Genomic DNA, 17,644 nt, shown 5'->3' with positions numbered 1-17,644 from the left:
AGTGGACACCTTGTTAACAAAACTTCTTTTAAGAATATTTCCATGAAATATCGGAAAGATAATTTTGACTCAAGGTTTGTATAAAGAGAAAACATGTTTGCTGGGCATGCTTTGTTGTCCTGAAAAATATTGACATTTTCCTGTCAGAGAAACATATTGTCTTTAACAAGAGATCCCAGCAAAAATGGTTGATATATGTTTAAAGTTAGATTCACTGTGATTGGGACCGTACTCGTGCTCTGAGTGTTCTCATTTTAGGCTTTGGGGAAGCTGGGATTTAAACATAAAATTAAAATGTCTCCGAAGTTCATGAAAAACACCATAATGCAACGGGTGGTCAGGTAGCCTAGTGGTTAAAGAATTCGCTCGTCATGCCAAAGACCCGGTTTCGATTCTCGACTTGGGTACAATATGTGAAGCCCATTTCTGGTGTCCCCGCCGTGATATTGCCAAAAGCAGCGTAAAATCAAAAACTCACTTACTCCCTCACTCACTCTTAAAGCATGAGCTGTTGAAGAAAATTAAATTGTCGGCCACAAAAATTACATGTGCTAGGTTAGATTCGTGGAACCAGGTGATATAACGACACTTACTGAGGTATAATTACAGGTCTGATACCGCGCATGTCATAATGAGGCCCATTCATACAACATGAAAATAAAATGCAGTTTTTCCGAAATCAATAAAATTTTATTGTGATTCTCAAGATGTTTTTTGTTAAAAATAAATACGTGCACACGTAGGCATTGTTAACACAATTTGTCCCAATGGGAACGAACAGTGCCGGCGCGACATTGAACTTGTATACACCCATTCATTCAATTCATTGACAATGTGTATATTACAATTTGGTGAGTAGGTGAAACTGTACATACAATACTGCTGAGTGCGTCGTAAAACAAGAAACAAACACATGTAAATGGCATTCATTGAAAAATGTTTACACATGTTCTCTGATATTCAAAACTAACGCTCCTTCAATCACGATCGAAACGACAAGATCCTAATGCACCGCGTGAAAACTCATTCTAGATTACCCAGTGTATTACATTTCGTTTTGAGTCCAAAGGACCCTCAAACAGCGCTCCAATCAGATTACCCCCATGGACGAGAGACGGACTACTGACAGGGAACATGAAAATGGTGAAGTCACTTCTAAAACGAAGCTATGGGTATATGGGCCAAGGGTATTTGTCATAATAGAATGGCGACACAATAACTTGAAAGTCAAGGATGGCGAAAATGATTCCTCCCAGATTTCGATTGATAGAATCGCGTCCACGCCGCGTGCGGTTCTTGCGAACCGGTCGAGTCAGGATCGGGATCGAAGGGCGCTAGGTTTGAAGTGTCAGTAAGCATGCATGGTGACCATATCGTGTACATTTGCATAAATTTGGCATGTAACAAGTGATAATCAAATTACATCCTGCAATCTGCATTATTGTGGAAATGCATGTTGTTGAGTGGAGATTTGTTACATGAGACGCTCACACTTTGTAATGCCATTGCCACACGTATAGGGTCATGATAACATGAGTCCATTCTAATCGCGATGTTGTGTAGGACACGCGGCACACCATCATCCTTACATCAGGATATTGGAAGGAGGTTATTGTTCTATATATAACAGACCTCGAATACATATCGGTAGAACAAGGATAACTGAATCGCCATTAACGTAGTACCATAGGTTTTGTTCGATTCGATAAAGGATGCATTGTTTAATCAACGTTTTGGCATCCCATTATTTGCAACGCGTAAGACTGCCGATTAAGTTCCACATAACTGTCTGAACTAATGCTGGAAATGTTACGCGCGCTACCAGCGGAGATTGTTTTACGACAATGTGCAACATTAGGAATACGTCTAGTAGGAGGAGTGTCTGTTTTAGTCAGGCGTCTGATTCATCAAATCCGAGGTCATGAAATCCCTCTAGTATAAGGATATTGGAAGGAGGTTCTTCTTCTTCATCATCATCGTCGTCGTCATCGTCTTCAGCTAGAGATTGTATTTGTTGAATGAAGCCACGTAGTTTGGTAACCATCTCAATGTTTGGCTGAGTATTGTCATAGGTTTTAGTATCCAGGGAATATGAGAGCACCCCATACGCACCAATCTTTGTCTGTACTGACTCTGATATAGATGCCTGCTTTTTGGGTTTGTGACTATACACAGGTTCCACGATGACCAAGAATACGTCTCCGCCATCTGTGGTTAAGAAAAGTGGATATTTTGTATAATGTAGAACCAGCTTCATTGAGATAATATTGCCGTTTGTACACTAGCACATATCCCATTGTGCGTTGAGAATCGACAAAAGTAATATTTTGTATGTGCGTTAACGATGATATGTTCCTCTATCACCTGAATTCATAAACATAGGCAACAAATGTATAACTGTGCTCGATGGAACGTTGATAACTGTTGTAACCACCAAAATGCTATGTATCTCTGTTTTGCATGATCTATTTGTACTCTCTCAAACATAGGCCATGTCGTTATGTAATGCATCCGTTTTGTGTTAAGCAATTATCCATCTACATCTAGTCGGCCTCTAAATACCCGAGCCTGGGCCGGGCAATCCAGTCATGGACAAGCGTCCAAGACCCACTCGCCATCGAGGCACAATGGCACGCTGTTGCCTGTCAAACCTTTTGACCAGTTGGCTATGACAGGCATGGGTCATGTGGACCTGTTTTGCCCCAAAATTCCCCCTGGATCGTGTCTCAAGTTCAAAGAGACAAAATCAGAATTTACTATGCACGAATTACCCCTACAAGGCGTTTGTGCCTTACCTCTGCTATGTCCGAGGACAGACTTGGCATCGGCATCGGGCATTGTGTAACATGGGCTAAACACGACCAAAGGGGACACCACGGCGGCTGTTTGGCGGCGACAAGCTTTCAGCTGGAATTTGCCCTTTTCTTCTATGAAATGTACGGTGTCCTGTTCTAAGGGGCTGGTGTCGTCAAAGAAATAGAACACTGAAAGCATATCAAGGTACATGGTCAAATGGAAGTAGGACATATACTCATATTTTAATTACAGATCTCAGATATATATTTGTATATCTGCCAAAGGTACATTTTATTCAGGCTCTGACATTTGTTAATATCATAACAAAAGAACCTGGTTAATCAGGAGCCGTCTCTATCGAATCTTCTTAATTTATGGGTAAATTAACCCTTATGGTTCATTCAGTGCTCAATGTTTCTATTCGCGAAGGACACTTACATGTTCCTGAGTGTATTTGGAAAAATAAGACAATCATGCATGTGGCCCAAAACTCGAGCAAAAATCCTCCCCACCCTGATTAACAAACGGTCGGCCCCTCAGCGCGTTCAAATAAGAGGAGAGCCAAATGGCACGGCGCTCCTAAACGCTTACCATTGTAGTGAAACCCACTTTCACGACGGACAAAGAATAATTGGGGCGAATCGGTTGCCATGTGAACATGGTTGTACTATATAACCACTACTTCACATATCAAGGGATTACCTGGGCTACGGACGTCCTTTAGGGCAGGTGTCGGTGGAGGAAAGTTTAAGTTGGCAGGCGTTTCTGGAGGTGGTGTACTGAAAGCATCTGCAAATGGGTCTCCTGAACCTTTGTTTGATGAATTCCCTCTAAGGTCGAAAAAGTCATCAAACTTGTCCACTGCTCCAAGCACCGGTTGCGTTCCTGCTGTCTGAAACGGGTCGACCGCCTGTGTGGGTTGCGTTCCTGTATGAAACGGATCAACCACCTGGTTGGGTTGTGTTCCTGCGGTCTTGAACGGATCAACCGCCTGGATGGGTGGAATTCCTGCAGTCTGAAACGGATCAACCGCCTGGGTGGGTGGAATTCCTGCAGTCTGAAACGGATGAACCGCCTGGGGTGGTTGACCTGGTTGAACGACAGTTTGCTGGGCGGGGGCTGCTTGAAAAGGGTCGACTGCTGGGACAGGTTGACTTGGTGGAGTGAGGACAATCTGTGGAATTGGTTGTGTCTGTTGGATTGATTGAACATGAGGTACAGGACGTACATGCTGAGGTTGTTGGGATGGCTGAAAGACTTGGATTGGCTGAGCATTATCCTGCTGAGTTGATTGAACAAACTGAATGGGACGAGGATCGTTTTGTGGCGCTGCAGTAGAGGACGTTCCATCAACTTGATCTCCACTCTGCCCAACTGGGAAATGGGTTGCCCAGGGTTTACGATCTAGAGAGTGGTTTACTACCCGCTTTATTTCGTTCACAGCCAGTCCGTTTTCATTCTTATAACCTTTGAATTTCTCTTTGCCAGAAAAAAATATTGTGCATGCGGCACCGACTCTGTTTCTTGTGGAGGTTGAGATGGGGTCTTTCAGATGATTCAAACTGTCTTTGTTTTTAGAATGCTCAACGGCTCGTTTTATCATCACTAGAAGCACATCTCTGCCGTCTGGCAACAAGAAAGTAGTCATTGTAACGTGAAGCAGTTATTGTCACACAAAGACGATGGTGATTAGTGGCATCCTCAGGTTTGCACTAAGGTGCTTTATCTTAAAACATGAGAGTGTTGTTTGAGAAGACACATATGCTGTATGACAAGATCGCTGAGCATTCGATGGAATGCAGTGCGATGGTATTTTAAACAGGTACTATATCTACATTTACTTGAAAAGTAATCCAACGATTTTCAATTTGCACATTTCCAATTTATGTTAAGATTGAGTACCCACACGAATCCATTTCAAGACTACAACATTTCTGTATGAATGATGTGGACAGTATCACCGAAGTGTTGTTCGAACCTACATGAACTCTAGTCAGACATTGAATGTCAACATCGATTGCAGAATAGAAATAGTACCTCTAGAGCTGTCGAGAAGAGCGTTGACATCGGGGTCAGTCTTATTGACCACGGGGCAGAGAAGTACCAACAATGGCTTGGCGTACTGGACCTCACGGACTTTAATGTGACTCAAGTTGATGTTACAGCTCTTCTCGATGAACTTGACGGCTGCCGCCAGGAGCGGTCCTTCTCCCGGGTTATCATGGTACAGGAAGACTTTGCAAATAAACACATGCCTGGACTTCAGAAAGGAAGCGTTGTGAATTCATAATTAAGGAAAGCAACGTATTGGTAAATATTATACAGACTGTATAGATAGTAAACAGTGTATCCCGAAGTAGACATGGCATATTGTAGCAGACATGGTATAATGTTACACAGTATCTTTCGGCAGACAGGGTATATTGTAGCACACAGTATCTTTCGGCAGACAGGGTATATTGTAGCAGACAGGGTCTATTGTAGCAGACAGGGTATATTGTAGCAGACAGGGTATATTGTAGGAGACAGGGTATATTGTAGGAGACAGGGTATAATGTAGCAGACAGGGTATATTGTAGCAGACAAGGTATATTGTAGCAGACAGGGTCTATTGTAGCAGACAGGGTATATTGTAGCAGACAGGGTATACTGTAGCAGACAGGGTATATTGTAGAGACAGGGCATATTGTAGGAGACAGGGTCTATTGTAGCAGACAGGGTCTATTGTAGCAGACAGGGTCTATTGTAGCAGACAGGGTATATTGTAGGAGACAGGGTATAATGTAGCAGACAGGGTATATTGTAGCAGACAGGGTTTTATTGTAGGAGACAGGGTATATTGTAGCAGACAGGGTATATTGTAGAGACAGGGTATATTGTAGCAGACAGGGTTTTATTGTAGGAGACAGGGTATATTGTAGGAGACAGGGTATATTGTAGGAGACAGGGTATATTGTAGAGACAGGGCATATTGTAGCAGGCAGGGCATATTGTAGCATACAGGGTATATTGTAGGAGACAGGGTATAATGTAGCAGACAGGGTATATTGTAGCAGACAGGGTTTTATTGTAGGAGACAGGGTTTTATTGTAGGAGACAGGGTATATTGTAGGAGACAGGGTATATTGTAGGAGACAGGGTATATTGTAGCAGACAGGGTATATTGTAGAGACAGGGTATATTGTAGGAGACAGGATATATTGTAGCAGACAGGGTATATTGTAGCAGACAGGGTATATTGTAGAGACAGGGTATATTGTAGCAGACAGGGTATATTGTAGCAGACAGGGTATATTGTAGCAGACAGGGTATATTGTAGGAGACAGGGTATATTGTAGCAGACAGGGTATATTGTAGAGACAGGGCATATTGTAGCAGACAGGGTATATTGTAGCATACAGGGTATATTGTAGCAGACAGGGTATATTGTAGCAGACAGGGTATATTGTAGCAGACAGGGTATACTGTAGCAGACAGGGTATATTGTAGAGACAGGGCATATTGTAGCAGACAGGGTCTATTGTAGCATACAGGGTATATTGTAGCAGACAGGGTCTATTGTAGCAGACAGGGCATATTGTAGCAGACAGGGTCTATTGTAGCAGACAGGGTATATTGTAGCAGACAGGGTATATTGTAGCAGACAGGGTCTATTGTAGCAGACAGGGTATATTGTAGAGACAGGGCATATTGTAGCAGACAGGGTATATTGTAGAGACAGGGCATATTGTAGCAGAAAGGGTATATTGTAGCATACAGGGTATATTGTAGGAGACAGGGTATAATGTAGCAGACAGGGTATATTGTAGCAGACAGGGTTTTATTGTAGGAGACAGGGTATATTGTAGGAGACAGGGTATATTGTAGGAGACAGGGTATATTGTAGCAGACAGGGTATATTGTAGAGACAGGGTATATTGTAGGAGACAGGGTATATTGTAGGAGACAGGGTATATTGTAGCAGACAGGGTATATTGTAGCAGACAGGGTATATTGTAGGAGACAGGGTATATTGTAGCAGACAGGGTATATTGTAGCAGACAGGGTATATTGTAGCAGACAGGGTATATTGTAGCAGACAGGGTATATTGTAGCAGACAGGGTATATTGTAGCAGACAGGGTATATTGTAGGAGACAGGGTATATTGTAGCAGACATGTCCAAACACATCCAGTGGGATAGGTTAATTCAGTTTGGTGTTCAACTCGGAATGTGTCGAGGTCCAAGATTTTTCAGATATCCTAATGATATATAAAGTGTATTGTTCACATTACTGAAATTAGCAAATTCAGTCGACAATTTGGATAAAGTTGTGAGCAGGACATATACAGGTCTGTTGTAGGATGTGAGATATGTGAGCCACCAACCATGTCCATTCATGAAATATTAACATCTCCAAGAGTACGTCTTTTTTTAATAAAACCAGACTTGGACTTGCAGAATCTACACTGTTTATCACAATTATTCATCTGATACAACATTTAACAGAATGAATGTGGACAATTGCAATTATGATATTGTAAACAAAAATAACACAATTGTGAAACCTCGTTAATTCGGACCCTATTAATCAACCCCTGTCAATCTGGGGTGATTAAAAAATATTGTTCCTGGGTACGCTAACATATGTGAAAAATGACTTTATGCCAAGGATTCGTTAGTCGGGGCAATTTTTCGAAGGTGAACTGTGCGGGTTAGCGAGGGTCCACTGTAGATATTTTTCATGCATACTCACCATTCCTTCTTGAAAAATTAGGATCCATGTTTAATCCCACCCAGCTTATGAATTATTTACACTGAAATAACAAACAAAGAGTTATTTAAAACGCTGACTCTGAAGCGACAACCACAATAGCGTGAAGTATGCACAAAGTATGTCGATATCATCACCGGATAAGATACGTGACAGGACATCACAGATCTATTACAGATGATATCGGATATATATCAGGCTGATGGATGGGTGGTATTTAGAGTCACATTCGTACATTCTTTAAACATCTAGCCTCATAGGGAGGTCGGGTAGCCTTGTGCATAAAGCGGTGGCTCGTTACGCCGAAGACCCAGGTTCGATTCCCGTTATGGCTATGATGCGTGAATTAATTTATGGTGGTCCGCCGCCGTGGAGAAGGTTGCAAAAAGTGGAATAAAGACACACATCCTCGCCCACTGACTCACCCACCTACCCACTCCCTCTCAAACACCCACCCACCCACCACACCACACTAATTCATTTACCCACCCACCCACCCACTCACTCACTCGAGCCTATGCAGTTTTTACTGATCACCTCGCATCTATTGGATGTCTAGAGAACCATGTCGAGTTGGTAGATGACCGCTATACGTCTGTCTGTTGAATGATAGATATGCGTCTGTCTGTTGAATGATAGATATGCGTCTGTCTATTGAATGATAGATATGCGTCTGTCTGTTGAATGATAGATATAGTCTGTCTGTTGAATGATGGATATACCTCTGTCTGTTGAATGATAGATATAGTCTGTCTGTTGAATGATAGATATACGTCTGTCTGTTGAATGATAGATATACGTCTGTCTGTTGAATGATAGATATGCGTCTGTCTATTGAATGATAGATATGCGTCTGTCTGTTGAATGATAGATATATTCTGTCTGTTGAATGATAGATATACGTCTGTCTGTTGAATGATAGATATAGTCTGTCTGTTGAATGATGGAAATGCATCCGTCTATTGAATGATAGATATGCGTCTGTCTGTTGAATGATAGATATAGTCTGTCTGTTGAATGATAGATATGCGTCTGTCTGTTGAATGATAGATATAGTCTGTCTGTTGAATGATGGAAATGCATCTGTCTATTGAATGATAGATATGCGTCTGTCTGTTGAATGATAGATATAGTCTGTCTGTTGAATGATAGATATGCGTCTGTCTGTTGAATGATAGTTATGCGTCTGTCTGTTGAATGATGGAAATGCATCTGTCTATTGAATGATGGATATACGTCTGTCTGTGGAATGATAGACATGCGTCTGTCTGTTGAATGATAGATATGCGTCTGTCTGTTGAATGATAGATGTACGTCTGTCTGTTGAATGATAGATATGCGCCTGTCTGTTGAATGATAGATATGCGTCTGTCTGTTGAATGATGGAAATGCGTCTGTCTATTGAATGATGGATATACGTCTGTCTGTTGAATGATAGACATGCGTCTGTCTGTTGAATGATAGATATGCGTCTGTCTGTTGAATGATAGATGTACGTCTGTCTGTTGAATGATAGATATACGTCTGTCTGTTGAACGATAGATATGCGTCTGTCTATTGAATGATGGATATGCGTCTGTCTATTGAATGATAGATATACGTCTGCCTGTTGAATGATATATATGTGTCTGTCTATTGAATGATAGATATGCGTCTGTCTGTTGGTGATTGATATATGTTTGTCCGTCGACAAGAGACGTACGTTTGTTTCGTCTTTTAACAATTTCGTAAATATAATAATATATTGGGTTGTTTACTTAACGGAACATCGTACTAATCTTAACGCTATGTAACAACACATGCGACGCGAAGTAGACAATGCCTTGTATTTTGACCTTAGATTGTGAAGTTGACAGACCTGCAGTGAACAAACCACATACAAGCTAAAACACATGCGTCGTCACAGTCATCGGGTGGGGCCCGACAATGTACAACACAATGAGTTTCTGTCTATGTCAATGTTTCACACAAGATATTATGTACCTTTTCAAGATCTTATGAACATATTTTTTTAGCTCTATATCAGCATTTCGTTCCAAAATGTTCAAATTGTTTGCATATTAAAATAGTAATTTGAATTTAAAATATTTTTCAAGTATGATCATTTTTACAACTATAATCAATGTTACGAAAACAGTTATGTGTAGATGTGTGATCACTGACTTTTAAGAGGAATTGTAGTGAATAAAACGCACAATTGTTTGTAATATTTCAAACATAATCAAAACATAATTAAGCACATCGATCATAGCTGAAATAAACACGGGCGTCCCGCAACACGTAAAAAGTACAGATAATTAAACACATAAATTCTGATATATTACCAACCTGATAAAATTAGTTAAATCGACACTCTACCATTCGTCCCATTGCAGGCATATCCTAAGAAAGGCACATTTCCCTGATTAGGGGGCGTTTCACGAGCTGGGTGAAGGTCACGTGATAACGATGTCTGTATCATATTTACCCTGGCGAGATCATCACAGTTCGTGACGAAGGGAGATATAGTTTCGTGCTCGGCTGTGTGGTGATAGCGACTTAAACCTGTTAGACTTACTAATAGGCGCTGATTCAATTTCATAGCTTTGAAGGAGTGTCTAAATAGTCTGTAGTGCAGTGTATATCATCACACTACTCTAACCCATATGTTTCGTTCATAAATGAAAATGACAAAGAGTTATGTTTTGTCAATGTGAAGTTTTCACGATATACGACTTTTTCAGTGGTCCTGACGTCGGTCACATGACTTTCGAAACTGATTTTCATGAGCGGAAGAACCGCAAAGATCTGGGTTTGAACTGGTCTTCAGCAACCCATGCTAGCCGTAAGAGGCGACTAACGAGATCTGATACTCAGGATCGATGACATGGTTGATGTGTGTCATCGTATCCCAATGGCGTAGATCGATGCTCATGATGTCAATCACTGGATTTTCTGGTCCAGAATCGATTATTTATTTACACACCGTCTTCATAGTGTTGGAATATTCTGAGTGCGGCGTTAACCAACCAACAACAAACAAACCCTGTACAGTCTGTAGCCAAGGATTCATCCTAAACAGCAAACTTCACACTGTAGCTGTCGAGTCAACAGCATTCTGCCACTCAAACAATTACTAAACCAATCACTCACCCGCGCATCCAAAAGAAAAAAAAGCATCCGACCACTTATTCAGCCTCGCTCACGCGAACATTCATTCAGCCAAAGTCAGTGACTTATACAACCTATCACTCAGCCAATCAGAAACTAAATCACTAAACTGACAAGTTAAACTAATCAACCGTTCACTCGACAACTTACGCAACCACTAAACAATCACACAATCAACCACTCATTAAACCACTAAATAAATCACTCAAACAACCAATCATTCAACCATTCAACCACCAATCAATCACTCAATCAACCACTCAATGAACCTCTAAATAAATCACTCAAACAACCACTCATTCAACCATTCAACCACTAATCAATCACTCAATCAACCTCTCATTATACCCCTAAATCAATCAAACCACCACTCATCCAACCATTCAACCACTAATCAATCACTCAAACAACCGATCATTCAACCATTCAACCACTAATCAATCGTTCAATCAACATCTCATTAAACCATTCAACCACTAATCAATCACTCAATCAACATCTCATTAAACCACTAAATCAATCACTCAAACAACCACTCATCCAACCATTCAACCACTAGTCAATCACTCAAACAACCACTTATTCAACCATTTAACCACTAAACAATCATTCAATCACTCGAACACTTATCAAACCACCAAATCAATCACTCAAAAATCCACTCATTGATCAATCATTCAGTCATTCATCAAATCATTCAACCACTGACACAACTACTTACCATTTTGGTGAATCCACCGAGCACAAGTACGGTCCTCACAGACTGAGGACCATAATCAAGGCAAACTCGCAATCAGCGGATACTGACATGACGAAGGGGCACAACTCTGCATTGTATTTGTCGCCTCAGACTACTGGGTCAGTCATAGTTCCACTTAAAACGCAGATTGTTTGCTATTAAGAACTGAAACATAAGGTAGGACTGCCTGGAGAGACGGAGTCATTTCCAATATGTTTACCCAGCAACTGAGCCTTGAACCATTGCCCGGGCAATAGCCAGTTGCATCAGCGAACTGCGTCAACCACGTTCCAGGTGTACGTTTGTATCTCCAATGCAGTAATGCGGCCAGCACGTTTGAGTCAGATAATGTGACCAGTGAAACTCCTAGTGGTGTGCGACTGTCTCCGTGTCCTAGTGGTGTGCGACTGTCTCCGTGTCCTAGTGGTGTGCGACTGCCTCCGTGTCCTAGTGGTGTGCGACTGTCTCCGTGTTCTAGTGGTGTGTGACTGTCTCCGTGTTCTAGTGGTGTGCTACTGTCTCCGTGTCCTAGTGGTGTGCGACTGTCTCCGTGTTCTAGTGGTGTGCCTCCGTGTCCTAGTGGTGTGCCTCCGTGTCCTAGTGGTGTGCGACTGTCTCCGTGTTCTAGTGGTGTGCCTCCGTGTCCTAGTGGTGTGCCTCCGTGTCCTAGTGGTGTGCGACTGTCTCCGTGTTCTAGTGGTGTGCCTCCGTGTCCTAGTGGTGTGCCTCCGTGTTCTAGTGGTGTGCGACTGTCTCCGTGTTCTGGTGGTGTGCGACTGTCTCCGTGTCCTAGTGGTGTGCGACTGTCTCCGTGTTCTAGTGGTGTGCGACTGTCTCCGTGTCCTAGTGGTGTGCGACTGCCTCCGTGTCCTAGTGGTGTGCGACTGACTCCGTGTCCTAGTGGTGTGCGACTGTCTCCGTGTTCTAGTGGTGTGCGACTGTCTCCGTGTTCTAGTGGTGTGCGACTGTCTCCGTGTCCTAGTGGTGTGCGACTGCCTCCGTGTCCAAGTGGTGTGCCTCCGTGTTCTAGTGGTGTGCGTCTGTCTCCGTGTTCTAGTGGTGTGCGACTGTCTCCGTGTCCTAGTGGTGTGCGACTGTCTCCGTGTCCAAGTGGTGTGCGACTGTCTCCGTGTCCTAGTGGTGTGCGACTGTCTCCGTGTTCTAGTGGTGTGCGACTGTCTCCGTGTCCAAGTGGTGCGCCTCCGTGTTCTAGTGGTGTGCGACTGTCTCCGTGTCCTAGTGGTGTGCGACTGTCTCCGTGTTCTAGTGGTGTGCCTCCGTGTTCTAGTGGTGTGCGACTGTCTCCGTGTCCTAGTGGTGTGCGACTGCCTCCGTGTTCTAGTGGTAAAGGGTCTGCCCGTAGAGTGGAAGGTTCGGGGTTCGATCCCAAGCAGCGTCATACCAAGAGACATTAAAAAATGGAATTTGTTGTTACCCTGCCTGGTGCTCGGCATTAAGGACATAAGCAAGAACTGGTCGGCTCGGAGTCAGTATACTGTGATTGAGTGACGTATTCATGTTAAAGTGCGGCATGATATCTCAGTGGGCTGGCACTATAAAATGGGCGTTAATCCGTACTAGTACAGGCAGCCACACACACACACACACACACACACACACACACACACACACGTCGCTATGTAAGTGTTATAATCTTCGACGCGACGTTAAACCCCTCATTTCACCTCAACTCGCCTCGCCTTACCTCACCTTACCTCACCTAATGGTGTGCATTAGTTCCGTATTATAATATCTCGAACATCCGGGAACTGTCGTCATGATCTATTATTAAACGTCACTGGTTCATGTAGGCAATTGGTGGTGGGTAGCCTAGTGGTTAAAGCGTTCGCTCGTCACGTCCAAAGCCCGGGTTCGATTCCCCACGTGGGTACAATGTGTGAAGTCCATTTCTGGTGCCCACTGCCGTGATGTTGCTGGAATATTGCTAAAAGCGGCATAGCACCCTACTCACTCACTCATGTATGTGATCTTAAAACAACAGTGATGCAGAGCTTCAAAAGCAGCATGATTATAGGTATGAGTATAGTTATGATGTAAGGGATGTTCGGAGCAGAGTAAACAAATCGACACAGTCCATTTATTGTGGACTATACTGTTTGTTTGTCTGATTGTTGTTTAACGCCGGACTCAGCAAAGTATTTCTGGACCAGACTATCAAGTGATTGACATCATGAGCATCGATCCACACAATTGGGATACGATGACATGCATCAAACAGGTCAACGAGCCTGACCACCCGATCCCGTTAGTCGCCTCTTACGACAAGCATAGTCGCCTTTTACGGCAAGCATGGGTTGCTGAAGACCTATTCTACCCCGGATCTTCATGGATGGACTACACTGGACTCTTCAGTCTGTTCATGATACAAGACCCTCATATAACCTGCATTTTGCAGTGGGGTAAGGGTTTAGGTTTGGAACCTAACAAGAAAAATAATTTGCATGATACGAAGCAGTTAAAATGCAGGCCTCGTCAAATGTTGCTAATTTTAGCTAAACAACCAGAAACAAAAGGGATCACACAGTCGCATTATTCGAGATTCATTATGCCCAGCCGGGGAAGGTGAGGAATTTAAAACTCAAAAACTGATCTTGAATAAACAGAAAGTCCCATCGTGAGCGTACCACCTGACCTTATGGATCGGGTGGACAGGTTCAGTGACTTGGTTGATTGTGGATAGTTACACATAATATCAATCACTGGTTTATCTGACCCAGACTCGATTATTTATAGGTTGTCTTTATGTAGTTGATCAACAAACAAACACAAAGACATGACATAGGATCAGAAGTGGTGTTTGTCAAGAAGCGCTGATTGTTCCGTTATTGTCGTTAATCGTAGTATTGGTAGTACACTGTAGAATTATATATTTCGCGAATTAACCCTTTTTCTGCAGAGGCACATGCGACAGTTCTTCCTGTGAACCTCATTGGTCTGTTTCCTGATCAACAGAAACGACATAACGTACAGCTCATTCATCTGCTGTTTTGTATCATAGCCACATCTACGCAGAGCTGTCGTCCAGAGAAGCGCACATGCAATACTATCAAACAAACTAATAGAGATTGGAAGCGTGTCTCGATTCAAATGAGTTGTACTCAGGTACTTGTGCTGCGTTGTGGTGGTACTAGCTAGAGAGAGGTGGGGTGGTTTAGGCTAGAATGAAATGTGTTGTGCTAAGGATGCGTTGTGCTGTGTTGTGGTGGTACTAGCTAGAGAGAGGTGGGGTGGTTTAGGCTAGAATGAAATGTGTTGTGCTAAGGGTGCGTTGTGCTGCGTTGTGGTGGTACTAGCTAGAGAGAGGTGGGGTGGTTTAGGCTAGAATGAAATGTGTTGTGCTAAGGGTGCGTTGTGCTGTGTTGTGGTGGTACTAGCTAGAGAGAGGTGGGGTGGTTTAGGCTAGAATGAAATGTGTTGTGCTAAGGGTGCGTTGTGCTGCGTTGTGGTGGTACTAGCTAGAGAGAGGTGGGGTGGTTTAGGCTAGAATGAAATGTGTTGTGCATGAGGTGCTTTGTGCTTTCTTGTGATGGCCAGGGATGAGTTAGCATGACATGGTTGTATTAAGATGCAGTGTCCTGTGTTGTGGTGGTACTAGCTAGTGAGAGATGGGGTGGTCAGGCCTAGAATGGCATGGGTTGTGCCAAGGTGTGTTGTGCTGTGGTGTGGTGGGCTAGGAAGGGGTTGTTTTAAGGTGCGTTGTGATGATATTGACCAGAGAGAAGCGGCAAGTGTCTAGCATGAGCTAAGATGCGTTGTGCCGAGTTGTGGTGTTATTATTTAGAGAGAAGCGGCAAGTGTCTCGCATGAGCTAAGATGCGTTGTGCTGAGTTGTGGTGGTATTTGTTAGAGAGAAGCGGCAAGTGTCTAGCATGAGCTAAGATGCGTTGTGCTGAGTTGTGGTGGTATTGGTTAGAGAGCATGGGAATGTTTGGGTCTAGCATGAAAAGGGTTGTGTTAAGGTACGTTATGTGGTCGGGGCTTTGAGCAGCATTCAAACTCTAACCACAACGCTACCCCACCGTTCAAAGATGTTCGATGATGTTTAACTGTATATTCTCGCTTTGTTGAATGTATGATTCCTTACAATTTATTTCAGGTTTGTTTATTTTCTTGCGACAGAGATATAATACAGCAGAGGCCATGGCGATTTCTATTTAATTGATACGATGTATAACTCACCATGATAACTAATGTTTGGTAAGATTTGACAGTTCAGTCAGGGTTTGATATTGAATGGCTACCGTTTGTGTCAATACGTTTGTGTTTATGTCTCACATCACGTATTTCTGGACTGGAGACTGAGTGAGCGTGAATGATAGTATAGCGGTGTGTGGGCGGAGACTCGTCCTCGCCACATTAGCAAGAAGAAGAACTGTCGGAATATAGTCTGAACAATCCATAGAAATGAGTAAGATGATCACTGAACACCAACAACCGCCTGTAGTTAATCTGTACGATGGCTTTTAAGGGAGACGAGTTGTCTAGTGGTTTCGGGCACTGCAATTCACTATGCAAAGATGCCTGCAGTTGACGTGGTCATATGATCGTTGTGTCAGCTCAGTGCTTCCAGTTTCATATCAGTTGAAAACATCTTGAGATTTCCTCATCAAACTATCAAACTGACACGCCATGACAGGGATACATCACATGCACTTTTCGCGTTCTTGAAGTATCGATGTTCTTTCGATATTTCTTAACTGGTCGAACTACACTCATTCACTCATTCACTCATTCATACGCCGAAAGTTGCTTCTAGTTCCACCAACACTGGATAAAGTCAGTGTTTGATTGGTCCGATGATCAGACATGTGCCAGCTGTTTCCAGTCTTTTGGTATCACCAACTGGACAGTAAACACCAACTTAGGTCACTTGTCTAGTAATAAACTAAACCTTATATAACCATGTTATTATTAACTAGAATTGTAATGACGTATCCATTCGTTGTACATGTCCATGGCCCAATGGTAAAAAAACAATGACAAATTACAATACCTCCAGTTGATATCGTAAACTTGTTATTCAGCTGATAGTTTAAATACACGTCATAAAGTTACTTCATACACTAAAATGGTATTGAAGTACAAATAAGAGTTTATACAATGTAATCTGTTTGGTTGAAACACGCTGCAAGTTGGAATTCAAAGCCCGGTACTATTTTCAACTTGTCGCCCGGTTTTATCAGGTTTTATTTAAGTATAATTGTATTCTCAGTTGGTGTTTTTCGGTGACGCATGCACTTTGCGTTCATTCTGTGTATGCTGGTTGCTGAGAACGTCTAGAGCAATGGAGTAACCGTAATCATTTCGCATTTACAATGTCGATTAATCGAATAATTTCAGTACTTTCAAAATATACGACTGCCGGGGGCGGTTCCAAATAATATTTACAGGCTTCCTGTACTCAATAACACCCGCAAACCTGGGAAACACATAATTTTGATTTCCTAAATATAAACATCACTTGTATCGCCATAGCGTACAATGATAGCATGGGAGGACAGATTTCCAATAAGGCCTTATGACAGTAAACGGTTATCCGTATGAACTTTTATTGGTCTAGCAAGAACCTATATGTCTGACTAAGACTGCAAACACTACGGAGTCTACATTATTTTGGTGTATTGATAGCCTGACTCGAGTCTACTTACAAAGATATAACCCGAAAACGTAACACCTCAGTTCAAAGGAAATTATATCTTCTATAGACGTCGGAAATTGTATAACTTCTTATACTGCTTTTGTACTCGAGCTTTGATTTGTTCACACGAGATATACATACACTGTCTTTGTTACTTTTTTTTATGTATCCTTGGCTACACACTGACCGCTTTTATCTCCTGCTATATAAGTACCAGTAACAACACAACTGGATGATATCCTATAACACTTGTAACAATGACGGTTTCTTTAAGAGAAGTCAGTGTACATGTTAGGTGATGAGCAACTCCGGGTCAAAGACTTAGACAGTAATATCCTAGCTGCAGGGGACCAGGCCTGTCGAGTCGCGGCAGGTAGATGTAGGTCGCTGGCATAACTGATGTTTGGAAGGAAGATGTTACTATAGCATGTGGAGGTCCATTTTGCATCAGCCTACTAACCCAAGCTGAATCTTTTGTTGAAAACACGTCGTATTATACCGGTATCTGAATAGTTTACAGAATACCGTGACCTAAACACACGACTGA

General features: G+C 42.6%; 2 protein-coding genes across 2 annotated transcripts; one reads left to right on the top strand and one right to left on the bottom strand.

Annotated features, from left to right (window-relative positions):
• Nucleotides 1-420: 420 nt before the first annotated feature.
• LOC139466701 (uncharacterized) lies at nt 421-9,960 on the bottom strand. The gene is made up of 6 exons (XM_071248335.1): nt 9,878-9,960; nt 7,532-7,592; nt 4,834-5,031; nt 3,499-4,422; nt 2,796-2,984; nt 421-2,208 (listed from the first exon to the last, which is right to left on the bottom strand). Exons 2-6 carry the CDS (start codon nt 7,557-7,559, stop codon nt 1,892-1,894), a joined length of 1,656 nt encoding a protein of 551 aa, XP_071104436.1. The 5' UTR covers nt 7,560-7,592; nt 9,878-9,960; the 3' UTR covers nt 421-1,891.
• A 1,547-nt stretch (nt 9,961-11,507) lies between these two features.
• Nucleotides 11,508-12,853, top strand: LOC139466892 (nascent polypeptide-associated complex subunit alpha, muscle-specific form-like). Its single transcript, XM_071248619.1, has 2 exons — nt 11,508-11,557; nt 11,944-12,853. Exons 1-2 carry the CDS (start codon nt 11,508-11,510, stop codon nt 12,851-12,853), a joined length of 960 nt encoding a protein of 319 aa, XP_071104720.1.
• The last annotated feature ends 4,791 nt before the right edge of the window (nt 12,854-17,644 follow it).

Source organism: Haliotis cracherodii, unplaced genomic scaffold (genome assembly GCF_022045235.1).
Source record: "Haliotis cracherodii isolate W230 unplaced genomic scaffold, xgHalCrac1.p SCAF_19, whole genome shotgun sequence".
Taxonomy (NCBI): Eukaryota; Metazoa; Mollusca; class Gastropoda; order Lepetellida; family Haliotidae; genus Haliotis; species Haliotis cracherodii.
This window is presented reverse-complemented; position numbering and strand designations above follow the sequence as displayed.

What these genes read in the sequence shown, in the direction of transcription:
- LOC139466701 (XM_071248335.1), bottom strand. Translation starts at nt 7,559, where the DNA reads ATGGATCCTAATTTTTCAAGAAGGAATG. An exon ending in TCTTCTCGACAGCTCTAGAG is followed by an intron (nt 4,423 to 4,833) that starts GTACTATTTCTA and finishes TCTTGTTGCCAG; the next exon opens with ACGGCAGAGATGTGCTTCTA. An exon ending in TGTCCTCGGACATAGCAGAG is followed by an intron (nt 2,209 to 2,795) that starts GTAAGGCACAAA and finishes TCTTAACCACAG; the next exon opens with ATGGCGGAGACGTATTCTTG.
- LOC139466892 (XM_071248619.1), top strand. Translation starts at nt 11,508, where the DNA reads ATGACGAAGGGGCACAACTCTGCATTGTATTTGTCGCCTCAGACTACT. An exon ending in TTGTCGCCTCAGACTACTGG is followed by an intron (nt 11,558 to 11,943) that starts GTCAGTCATAGT and finishes TCCGTGTTCTAG; the next exon opens with TGGTGTGCTACTGTCTCCGT.